The 12,960-nt window shown below is 52.6% G+C and overlaps 1 protein-coding gene across 1 annotated transcript in view; it reads left to right on the forward strand.

The window, feature by feature from the left end:
• The first annotated feature begins 3,498 nt into the window (after positions 1–3,498).
• Positions 3,499–12,960, forward strand: part of LOC132448938 (uncharacterized) — a 32,465-nt gene continuing 23,003 nt past the window's right edge. The window contains exons 1-2 of the mRNA XM_060040492.1: positions 3,499–3,591; positions 3,693–3,759. Coding sequence (XP_059896475.1) covers positions 3,499–3,591; positions 3,693–3,759 — 160 coding nt within the window. The remainder of the gene's footprint in view (positions 3,592–3,692; positions 3,760–12,960) is intronic.

Consider the following 12,960-nt stretch of genomic DNA (forward strand, 5'->3'; position numbering starts at 1 on the left):
ATCCTTACTCTGCAGACAGCTTTTCTTTCTTCTGACAAATTGGATAAAAGCGTCTGCTAAATACCCTCTGATCTAAAATCATATTTCAGAATTCCTCCACGCCACATACAGATACTTCACGTGCAAGTGTGGGCCTTCTAGATTCATAGTATTGACAGATTACTGTGAGTTGACCAAACCAGGTGGGTCAAAACAAATTGAATCACACTCCATGGTTGTCGATCAACCAACCCCGACTAAAAACCAAAACACCCCAAAACATGAGGGAAGGAGGTCTGTCCTCCCTACACAACCCTTCTTCTCCCAACTAACCATTCAGCTCAGAAACTGCAGCCCCTCAATTCAGAGCAGAGCTGATCAATGAGGAGAACAGTGTGTGTGTGTGTGTGTGTGTGTGTGTGGGGGGGGGGCTGTGAAGGCATCTGAGAGGGCAGGGTCGCCGCGTTGCCAGGTACACAAGCTGGTGTAGATTTGTGCGAGGGGCATCGCAGGGCCATGAGAAAAGTCACGGCTGATTAGTTTAACCCCTGAGTCGCGGCGTGGTCTGTGATGTGCTACCTACTGACCTGTGGGTTCAGTGAGCACCGGGGAATGAACGCTATCACGTTTCCACCGCCCCCCCACAAATACCTAGGGGATATTACAATATTGAATTATTTCAGGGGGGGGGGGGGGGGGGGCTGCCTCTCTCTGGTGAGGGTCACCGCAGAGACATGTTGCCGTGGCGATGGTCAGCGGGGGGGGGGGGGGCGTGCCTCCCCCCCCCTCCTTGCTCCTTCACTGTTTAGTCGTTTAGAAGAGGCTGTGATCCACGGTGCATTGTGGGGGATTCAGACCCATGTCATCGAGACTCGAGGCATCTTTCTGGAGGACGTCTGCACGGTAGGCTTAGGGGATCGAACCCGGTACCTTTTGGTTGAGAGTTCAGCACCCTACTGCCACTACCGTATCCTGCCCGTTTCAAATAGCTACCACAACTCCACGCCTTGAAGTTACGATGTTCACGGTTCCGTTCCCCAAAGCGGTTCAGCCTCCATGTTGTGGGGGGGTGGGGGGGTTGGTTGGGGGGGGGGCTGAGGCTGAGGGGCCGGCCGGAGGCGGGGCCAACGGGCCCCTCCAGATTCCAGGTTGATTAGCATGCGGGTCGTTTTAAAAGTGCCGACCTCCTGCGGGGCCTCGGACCGAATCGAACAATATCCTCCGGCTTTGGAACCCGGGCCCCCGCGGCTTCTCATTTAGTTGGTACGCAGCACTGGGCTGAACCCCCCCCTGCCCCCCCCGGCCCCTGAGTTTCTCCGAGGAGGGCCGGGGATGCTGGACCCCCGCTGGCCAGGGAAACATCCCTTCTAAGCGGCTCCCTCAAAAGCAGCGTTGGCGTTCCTGCTCCCTCCTCTTCCTCTTCCTCGTGTTCATCGCTCCACAGTAGTCGGCTGCAGACAGCCGGGGCCACACGGCAGAGAGATGGACGACCCTCCCTTGGGGCTCCTACTGTCAAAGTTTGTCTGTGTGTGTGTGTGTGTTGTTATAGGAGGACCAGAGAGGCCGTAGTGCTGCCGCTGGTGTCCGTCTGCTGCTCCGCCCTCGCAGGCTGGAGGGGCTCTGACTGGCGGATTGGATCCCAGCCAGCCGCTGTGTGTTGCCTTTAGCTGCTCGTGTTCTGCTGCTCGCGCTCTGCTCGTCACCCGGCCTGTAACGGAGCCGGCAGCGCATGATGTGAATGTTATGAAAGGTTTAGGATGACGTCACTTTGTTTTGTTCTCCCATTCAAATGTCATATCATGCGAGTGTGTGACATAAGGTTCGATGGTTGCATCGACATTTACCATCATGATTGAGATTCTTTGTGTGACTATCTATTTTAGCAGGGTATTCATTATCATTAATAGTTCCTTTCCATTAAAAGTCAGTGCTTTGACGGCTTACCTTAATATGGGCTTCATAGTTAGGCCTATATATTTAGGCCATGACCTTCCCTTCAACAGAGAGCTCAATTGTGTCCCAGGCTCGCCGCTCAGGAAATGATAAATGAGAATGATTGTGAATTTGTGATAGTGTAGCATTACACAAAAAACTATACACTACACTATCAAAGGAAGATTCGCTTTAAAAACCATCCCAGTCCGCAGTAGGTAGGTGATTTAGTTTAGCCCTCAAAGGAATCATGGTGTTTATGTTAGGGACATTCTTCTCAGATCCTTGTCAGCTGAGGGCCATGCTGCCATTACTCTCGCTAATAAGGAAGACTAGCTGTAGGTCGCTATCTGCTATCTGTTTGTGTTCGCGTCACAACAAACGTCCGTCAACCCTAGCCGTGTCGCCTTGTGTCGGCCATGTTGTAAACACGGCTTATCAGCCCTCCACTGAACAAAGGTGCACATCAAGACAGACGAGCTGTCACAGGGGTCGACGTCGAAACCAAATGACACCAGCTCATTTCAGCGGGGTCGGGCCAGAGCAGGTCGATTTGTTCCGTTTCCTGTCCAGGCTGTTTGGATCAATGCAGCTCAAATCCAATACAGAGCCATGCCCAGTGAACCACGTCAACACAGACCACGCACTCAAGCCAAGTATCTACCGAAGCTAGTCTTTACAAGATAGAAGCCAATCTTTTCTTTTCTTTTACGAGTTCTTTTGTGTTTCTTCTTTCGATTCTTTGTTTTTCGTAATCAGTCGCTGTTGTGTGCAGAAACCTGTGCTGAGTTTTCTGTTGTCCCCGAAACAGAGCGAGCAGGCTGGTGTGCGAGCCACGACGCAAGGGAAGCAACAACAACACAGTGTGTTGACGCGGGGCCAATGTTTGACAGCTCTGAATCAGATTTCATTATTGTGATCGGAGCATCAGACTGGGGGCTCGCATGCTTTCTGTTGTTCATCCTTTGGGGAAATCAGTGTCATTTGAAGGTAATATCGGTCCCTGCATGCAGGGCATGAACCACTTCTTGACAGAGTAACAATGAACTCATACAGATGCATATCTTTCATTTACATATTCCCATGCAATCAGTCCCACTTGGTACTGGTGTGACACTCTTTGGTTTTCTAAACAGCCTTGGTGCCATATGATACCAGCTGCCATAGATATGATTCAAGCAGTCTCCTCGGGACTCCTGACTGTGAATGGAAGAATGATAAGTTTGTGCTGTCACGTAGGCTTATGCTTTTAATTTGCTCACAAGTTCAAACCAAAGCTGTAATCATTTGTAATTAACTTGGAGTGGGGGGGGGGGGGGGGCATTCCTCTCTCACAATAGAATGTGTGTCCCCTCAATGAAGGGCAAACCTCAGAGACAACAAAAGAAGGAAAAAAAAATCTGTTGTTTCTGTTGTCATGCGCGTCCATTCCCGTAAAAACGTTCCGCAGAAATGCTCAGTTCCTCGGTTGAAAAAGCTCTGTCCGTTTATGTGCGTTTTATTTGAACAAGCTGCCTGTCAAAGTGCCACGCTAACAGAGATCCCCGATCGCACACTCGCACAACCTGACAGGACCTTCTCACGGGGATGTGGAAAAACTCACGCACGGCCCCGTCCGTCGCGCCGCCTGATGGCGGAGATTACAGCCGGCGAGAGCTAAAGTTCACTGCTGCGGCGCATGTGAGCTGGTGGCCGAGGCAGGGGGGGGCATGAAATCAGAAGATCACGTTATCATGGATCTGTCTGCCTCGCTCTATACGTCTGCCTGTCTTTGAGCAAAGACAGGCAGACGTACCCCCCCCCCCCCCCCTCGCAACCCCCCCCCCCCTCGCAACCCCCCCCCCCCTCTTGGATCCAGCACACGTGAAACTCACACAAGGCAACGCTTACCTAACTCCCTCTATGTGCCCTTATCGCGTCAGGTATGCCAGCTCAGCTGAGACTAGCGCAGAATAATTAGCTGGTTTCTATTTACGCACCGCACTGGAATAACATTGTGTTCTTTTGAATGTGCAAAAAAAAACACAACGTATTGAATGCATTTGTCCTGCGGAACCAAACACACGCCGCCCTCACCGGTCATAAATAAACGAGGACCTTGCTCCTGCTAATTGTAGTCCAGGTATTTAAGGCCTTCATGCCTACGAGATGGCATGGCTGCCCGCCACGTCGCCCGGGACCCCGCTGGACTCTTCATCCCCAACCAGGGACGTTATTCACAACGCAATTACTAAATAAAGATTTCCAGACTGCACACTCTGCTGCCAGGTTTCAGAATTAAAACCGCTTTGGGAGCATAACTTTGCACTGGGAATGAGCGGAGCTAGAGAGAGAGACACTGAAATAATTGATGAGCTGTGCGTTGGAGAGTGAGGGAACAACACGTGCGACGGCTGCGACCTGATGTTGAGGAACAAGAGTGACATCACGATGTAAACCACAACGATTCTGGACGGAGAGCTCACCACCAGAGATGGACTGGGTCCTCTGGGACAGAAGAACCACGGAGGAGGTCTTGGTTAGTGTGTTAGTGTTGCTTGGTCCTCTAAATAAAGATCTGAATCCATACCAAAAACTCACAAGAACGATTTGAACACAAAATAAAAACAGAAACAACTCGCCGTTATGTAAGCTATCCATCAACGTCCAATAATTGGCGTGTTGTTCTAACGACGGATGAATTATGTATACACTGTGGTGTTTGTTTAGCAGAACCGATGCAGACGTCCGTAGCGATATCTCAGCCTGTCTTAATAATTGCGGTCAGGGTTTCGGTTCACCAAACCCACAAAACAACATTCACAACAAATGGTAAGTGGACTGCATTTATTCAGCGACTTTCTAACCATTGGCAGCTCAAAGCGCTTTTCAATATTGCCTAACATTCATGCACACATTCACACACTGACGGCGCTGTCATCCTTGCAGGTCGAGAGCCAGCTCGTCGGGAGCAGTCAGGGTGAGGTGTCTTGCTCAGGACACCTCAAAACTCAGCTAGGAGGGGCCGGGGATCGAACTAGCTACCTTGTGGAGCCAGCCAAGCCGCTGTAGCTCCTGAGCCACATGCCACTCACATACGTCCCGTCTCTCCAGTGTGAGTCGGGATATCTCCACATGCCCCCCTCGTGTAAGGCAACGTGTGCTAAGCGCTCTGAGTTCCCGTGTTGTTTCAGTCTGCAGCGTGTCGTCAGCGCGTGACCCTGGCCCCTCACGACGTGCGGACGCGCCACAGCGCCTTGTCTAAATTTAGAGCGAGCCGTGGAAGTTTGTCCCGACACAAAAGCTTCCCCGGCCTTCGGGCCTGGGGGTCGGAGCGTCGAGGCGGCGGTGGAGCGACGAGCTGAGTGAACCCGTGTGAGGCCAGCATGACTGGACTCCCAACTGCAGATATTTATGTCCAGAGACAAAACGAGGAGGGGGAGATTCGCCACTCAAAGCAACTGGCAGAGACAGCGAGTGCTTCAACGTGGACGGGTTATTTATGTGAGGACCGCGTGGCGGCGGCCTGTCAGCTCTGGGTTCCCCGTCTCTCAGCGCGGCGGTGATTCATAAGGACAGGGGCCCCCAGATGAAGGGCCGATTACCCAGAATAACCGGTGCACAGCTCTGCCCTGGAGGGCAAACACGGTGAAATGTCTCTGCATGTGTGTTTGCTTACATGTTGTTTCTGTTCACATGGGGTGTGCGCGTCAGTGTCTGTTGTGCTTGGTGTGCGTGTGTGTTGTGATGGGGTTTGTATGCCAACATGCATGCACGCCCGTGTGTGTGTGTCTTAGCTTTGTGTGCTGTGTCTGCGTCTGGTTTGTGCGTGCGTGAGCTTTGTGTACGTGTGTGCGCGCGTTAGTGGGTCATCTTTATGTGTGTGGGTCCGTGTGTGTGTGGCACATGTGCCTGGTGCTTGGGTTCTCCGTGTTCTCGCCGTCCGTTAGCCGGGACCGGTTGGAGGTCCCCCCCGCCCCCCCCCCCTCAGCCAGATCGAGAATCTCCGCCGGTGTCAGAGAGGTGACAGCTGGCCCGTCCAGACTCTGGAACCCGTCTCCTGACAGCTCCTGACAGCCCCTGACGTTTGAGACGTCCCAGCACCCCCAGCACCCCCAGCACCCCACCCCCACCCAACGCTCCAGCATGTCGGTCTTGCGGCAGGAGTCGATGATGTCACACAGCTTGCTTTAATGAAACGTCGGCGTCACGCGGGAACACCCTGCCGCGCCCGCGCCCTCAGAGGGAGTCGCAGGAAGCAGCCAACCTACTGTTGATCTTAGTAATTAGTCCTTTCAGCAGCGGGCCGTCGTGTAGAGTGGGGCGGGGGGGGGGGGCAGCCCCCGCGTCTCCCCCGGTCGCCGAGCGCTGGGTCTTGGTTTCAAAACATTCACTGACGTGAATGTCACAACGCAAGGAACACCAACAAACACATGACTTCACGCGCTGCTGCACACCGCTCGAGTTCTGACGCATCTGCAGAGAAACTCGGCAATGTCATCACAACACCGCCTCCCCCCCCCCCCCTTTAGCAAGGCCCTCCCCAGCCACTCCCCCCCACCCCTCTACTTCAACCTGACCTCTTAAAGAGGCCTGGCAGAGAGACAGACCTGGGAGAGGGAGTGGAGAGAGGGAGGGAGGCCTGGGAGGGAGGGAGAGAGGGAGGGAGGCCTGGAGGGAGGGAGAGAGGGGAGAGAGAGAGGGAGGGAGGCCTGAGAGGGAGAGAGTCCTGAGCGGGAGGCCTTTGGAGAAAGGGCGAGAGAGAGGGCTGGGAGGGAGGGAGAGAGCCTGGGAGGGAGGGAGGGAGGGAGGGAGGGAGGGAGGGAGGGAGAGAGAAAGCCTAGAAGGGAGAACGGGAGAGGCCTGGGGTACAGTCCAGATAGGGGGAGATGTGTGGAGCCTGGGCGTGCATCCATGGGGGGGGGGGGAGAGAGAGAGAAAGAGAGAGAGAGAGAGAGAGAGAGAGAGAGAGAGAGAGAGAGGAGAGAGAGAGAGAGAGAGAGAGCGATCCCACCGCTGGCCTGCGCCTACTGTGGTACTGCGTTAATGAGGCTGCTCAGCGTGGGATGGGGGATGCGGGGGAGGGCCCACCAGGGTGAGGGGGGGGGGGCAGGCAGGGTGTGGAGGTGAGTGTGGAGGAGTGGGTGGAGGTGGGCGGGGGGATCACACACAGAGCCTTCCGGGAGACGTCTGCCTGGCCGACACAGGTAGGTCTCCCCCCTAAATGAGAAGCAGACCGTTGGGCTGCATCGGAGTGTGGGGGGGCCACAGATCCATGATGGGGGGGGGGGGTGGTTGTGTTCCTGCTCCTCGTCGTGCTCGTATCCCCCGGCCAGCGACGGAGGTTCAACAACGCTCCCGACGAAATAATTCCTGGCCGATGCGTTGGAGAGTGAGGGAACAACACGTCGAAGGCGTTCTGACCTGCTGTGGAGAGAAACAGAGTGACAACGGGATAGAAACCACGTCGGTTCTGGACGGAGGGCTCGCCGCCAGAGATGGACTCCTCGGTGAGGTGGTCCCTCCAGGCCGGGCGAACCACAGAGGAGGTCTAGGTTAGTACGTTAGCGTTGCATGATGCTACATTCTCTCTGTGATCACAAGAAATCGTAGGGGTCCTCTCCCAGAAACGAGGCTCCAGGACTCCACAACACGCTTCTCTTTCCCTTCCACAAACCCCCCCCTCCCCTCGCCAGAAATCCAAGGACGCCGGGATGACTCAAACTGGAGCCGGGACATCTGGGACGCATCAGGGGGCTCATTCAGGCCTCTTGTTAGCTCACCTGGCGCCCTAAGTAGCACCTATTAGGGCCCTACTTAATATGTAAGTGACCTCGGCTAGCGCGTCGCAAGCGTCAAGAGCGGCGTAGCCTAGCGTAGCGTAGCGTCATCCGGACACTCCACCTCCAGCAGTGACCAGCGCCATCAAACTCCCCCTGGCTGTGAGGGCCTGCTGCTGATCGCCACTCCAGATGTGCTCCCCTGTATTTCATCGGCAGCCAACACCTCTTCACGACACTGTCCGGCTGTAAATCTCCCCATTGAGGAGAGGGTGGGGGGGGGGGGGGGGACGCGGCTGAACGCATTAGTGCCGGCTTCATGAGCTCACGGTGGATATTCACAGGACACTTGCAAAACAATTAGCTGTTAGCCTAGCCCCGAGGCCTCCGTGTCTCTTAAGGGGCTGTCGGCGACCCCCTTTATAAGCTTTGAAGGAACCGCCGGACTCCACAGGGACGGCACCGCTTTTAGAGAACTCTTTGGTTTTATGTGGTATTTTTGGAGGACAGTGCAGCAGGAGTCTGCGTCGGTGTGAGACGCAGTTCACGGCCGCGGGTCTGCAGCCAGCACTCTGCTGCAGCTGTCCCATAATACGCTGGTTAGTTGAACAGATGTCGGCCAGCCGCGCTAAAGTCTACAACCTGACTATAGTCGGTGTATAAACGCCGGGTTAGATAACTTGAATTTAATGATGTACTCGCAGATATTTAGCAATCATCAATACTAATTAATACTGCGATTTTCCCAATGATAGGTATAAACCGCGGTTCACGTCCACAAAGGATGACACCGTTTCAGAGGCGACGAGCTTCGAAAGCTGATCTGTGAGGTGCATCAGTTTCCGTTTTAGCAACGTTCCTTGGACGATATCAAATGCTCCGACTCCAAATCAACCAATCACAGGAAAAATGTACTCTTTCTATTCCAGCGTGCTGAAAGGCATCCAGTTTCCAGCTGCCCTCAGTCAACAGAGGACCTTGGGGAAATCATGGCACGCAGGATCCGTCAGCTCCTTAAAGAGATGTCCACGCCGTGCTGCTCTTCACAGCCGCGTGCGAGCGGCTGTTGGCAGGTCTGAAGTCTCTCAATGTGCAATCCATCTGCCTCTTGGCTCCGGGACAGGAAACGAGCTGATCTATAATCTATACCTGGCCTGGCGAGACCGTCCAACACCATGAAGAGCATGAGAAATGCGGTGTCAGTACCGTGGAATAGCATTGTATGGCTTTCATTACATTTAGTGTGGATGTCTCAATGCCATGAACGGTACAGCAGGGAGGAGACATAAATGCGGCGGGCCACGGTATTTATCCACATTGCTCATTTCGCGAATAATAAACCAAACAGAACGGTAAACTACTGCTGGGGATGCAATGGTTTATGAAGCATTACTCACATGCTGTTAGACATTCCGCTTAAAGCTTGTGTGTCCTCCGAACGGGCCCGGAGGGAGTTTACGGTTACATGTGATTGGGGTGGGCGTCTGAAAAAAACAAAAGGTCAGGTTTGAATGGACTCCCACACAATACGGTCTGGCATGTCGGACTCTCCTGTGTCCGCACATGCTGAGAGCAGCCGCGCGGGCGTTAGGACCCCACCGCGTTATTTAACGCTCCGTTGGATAAGTGGACGCCTGAGTCGTATTACCTTTACCTGCGCACATTCACACAAAACCCAAACGCATATCCAGTTTCTACAACCGAGCCCCCCCACACAGCGCGGCCACTGGCCAGCCTCCCAAACGGAGGAGGGAGTGTGTGCTGGGGTGTTAAGGTCCACCCTGGCGGGAAAGGCTTTCTGTTATATACTGTAGTGTATGTTAACCAGACCTTTCAAGGGAGTCGTGATCTGTCACCCATGTCACGAGGCAACTGTGAGGTGTTCCCTGCCCCCCCCCCCCCCCCCCCCCTCTCCAAACAAAAACAAGGTGCATCCCTGACGCATCACCTGTGAAAGCCTCCAACAGCTGTGGCGAACGTCATCAAATCACCTCGCTGCGCACCTTCTGCAAATGACTCACACATGTTCAACGCTGCCTTGCCCTGAAGCACTTCACAGAGAGAGAGAGAGAGAGAGAGAGAGAGAGAGAGAGAGAGAGAGAGAGAGAGAGAGAGAGAGAGAGAGAGTCCACAGCGTTGGAGGCGTTGGCTCTCGTTTCCAGCCCACACCTCGCCACAGAGGTTAACACACCCCCGAGTGGAGGTGGGGGGTGGGGGTGGCGGTGGGCGGTGGAATAGGAGGACGGTGGTTATTATTTCCAGAGATGTTCCTCCACACGCCGCGCGCTTGTGGGCCGGTTAACCTGTTTGTGATAACACCTTCAGCTCCAGATTAAATTCAAATAAGACTTAACGTGATTCAACACGCTCACATTGCACGCAATTATCGTCAACGTCCTTTTCACAAATTGGCCTGCTAAGAGCAATAGTACTCGGGGAGGCTGATGAAATGTATTATTTCCATATCAAAGCCGGGCCGCGCTTTGCTTTCCCAGACTGTTTTCTTAACCCAGCACGTGTCTGAAGGTTTTGGCTGATAAATGAGCAAAGTTATTTTTTAGGAAGGAGTCCGGAGGAGGGTTTAATGCTCTGTGACCAAAGGTCTCCTAACCCCTCTGTGAAGTGTAGCTAGGGCACCGAGCAGGAAATGTTTTCTCAGGGAGACAGCAGACACCCATAGAGGAGAGATCTGGACGCGACGATCGCAGACTCTGCGTCGGTATCTGGGCCAGTATTGGCTGAGGCTCCCTGGATCACGTATCAGGAATAATAGATGTTGAAGTATGAGACAATGCACACATCTGCTCATAAACCCCCGCTACTCTGCTTCGACATTCCTCCCAACACTGGATTATGCAGCCTATGCACAGCGGGCCGTGAAGAGGCGATTAGGCCTCCTGGTTATTCAGGTGAAATAATACAAGAGGAAGAATACCGTTGTTGATCTAGCACCTTTAAGGAGCAGACATCCCAGCTTCAGGAAAAAGTGAATAAAACACAGAGCAACAGGCGTTTAGAAACAGACATCCAACCATGGAACAAAAGCATCAACAATACAAAGGAACAAAAGCTAGGATAAACGCACTGCTCTCACAGGGTCCAGAGTCCACAGATCTGAAGTGAAACGGGAGAGAGTCTGTTAGCGAGCTGCAACCTCAAAAGCAGGGTTGTCTTGAGCCTGAAGTGGGGAGCAGCTAGCAAAGCCTGGCCTGAGGCCCTCAAAGTCCTGCTGGAACCCTGTGGCTGCAGGCCCTTCAAAGAGTGCAGGTGCCTGACCATGCAAGGCTCTGCAGGGATTACAAGAACCTTCAACTGGACTCTGAAGCTGATTTGGAAGCCGGTGTACATAAATCAGCAGACGAGTTACGCAGGACCTTTTGGGGGACTAGATCAGGTGCTGAGCAGAAGCATTTCGGAACCACCTGAATTCATATATTGGCTCTGTATACTTGCGGCGTATGAAGACACTTAAGGCTGCATCATCGGATCAGAAGTATCTGGGCTGTGAGGCCATCTCTGGGTGGAACAACATGATAAGAGTGTCCTCCTGTCAACAGATACACACTGAAACTGTTCACGAGACGACTATCAGACGTAAATAGAATTACCGTACACAGGCTGGCTTCACTCATCATTTACACTGCAACTATATGCGTTAACGTTACACACCCACAGCATTTTGTTTGGAATAGTTAATGAGCAAATCATCCGGTCCTTTTTTTGGATCCGAATGTAAATTATCTTTTATGGGATTTTCCTCCGTGCCTTTTAGCAGCAGCGCGGCAATGGCAGTGTGGAGCCGGTCCAACTCTCCCAAGGAAAACAAGAATCCTTTTTATTGCACTTCCGAGTTGTGTTCCAGGATTTCTTTACGGCATTCCAGATAATTGGCAAAGTTTGTTGTAAAAATGTCCCATTTTTAATAAAACGTATCGAAAGCAATAGCCGTTTGTGAAGCCTTGGCTGGGCCCTTTGAGTACGTTTGTCTCTTAAACCTCAGGCCTGTCCGCTGGGGATTATATATCCACATGTGCTCCCTTCCCAGACCCTCTCCTTCGGCTGTTTAACAGGCTCATGGAGACTCATGAACCCACCTTCCGTCCAGAGAGGGAGATATCAGGGCTGCTTTAACCCTGGTTCTCAGTGGAGCTCATCTGAATATAACATCTGAACTATAGACAGAATGCTAATACCAAAGTATTCACGGACGGTTTGAAGACAATGGGTTCACTGTGGCCCAAAATTAAGACCATTAGACAACGTAGCAGATCAGGATGTTAATTTTGTCCAGTAAACAGATGCATTGATTTTTTCACATATCTGGATTTCACAAAGTCCTTGTGTTTTCTATTTATTTTTTCACATGTTTTCCAGCCTATTTTCCGACGGAAACATAATTCAAATGGGCTGGGCCGACAGGAATGTAATAAATACAATAAACACTTTGATGTAATGCTTTTGTTTTGAAATATGGATCTATAATAGATGGGCTCCTGACTAACAAACGCATGCCTGACTTCCAGGGAACTCCTCAGAGGAGCCTAAAGCGTAGACATAAACAATGCCGCACAACTCATGAAAGGGAATATCAAATCCCCGGTATGTCCTCCGCTCCCGGCAACCCACCGGATTAAAGCTGCTTCCCAAACGGCCGGGCCTTACGTACACATCCCCGGATTTGACACGGAACTATATGACCTCTCCATCTGCATAATAACCAGGGAACAAACGGCCCTGTCCTAATCCTGTGGCGACTCGTAAACAAACAGCCCTCTGCTTAGATGACACGGGCAACCCAAACAGAACTGACCCACAGCGCGTTCTTCTCGTCTCCTGGGGTGGATCGCTCACCCGATCAGACTTTCCACAAAAGCACATGGGAACACAATGGATGCTTTCGGTCCTTGTCGAATACGTCTCGGGGCATCTTGCTGTTTGACTTTATGAAAGTGAGACAGTTTTGAAGCGGTGCTTGTCTCCTGAGCTCTGGATGTCTGTGAATATCTCTTCAGTGCATGGGGCCCAGAAACTAAGGTCTCCTTAGCTCTGGATGTCTGGGAATATCTCTTCACGGCATGGGTCCCTGACAGTAAGGTGCTGGTCTCCTCAGCTCTGGATGTCTGTGAACATCTTTTCACGGCATGGGGCCCAGACACTAAGGTCCCATCAGCTCTGGATGCCTGTAATCATCTCTTCACAGCATGGGCCCCGGACACTAAGGTGCTGGTCTCCTCTCTGTCTCGTCCTTGTTTCCATCTTCGGACGGAGCAACCACTCCTTGCAGAGGGAC

This window comes from Gadus macrocephalus, chromosome 20 (assembly GCF_031168955.1).
Source record: "Gadus macrocephalus chromosome 20, ASM3116895v1".
Classification (NCBI taxonomy): Eukaryota; Metazoa; Chordata; class Actinopteri; order Gadiformes; family Gadidae; genus Gadus; species Gadus macrocephalus.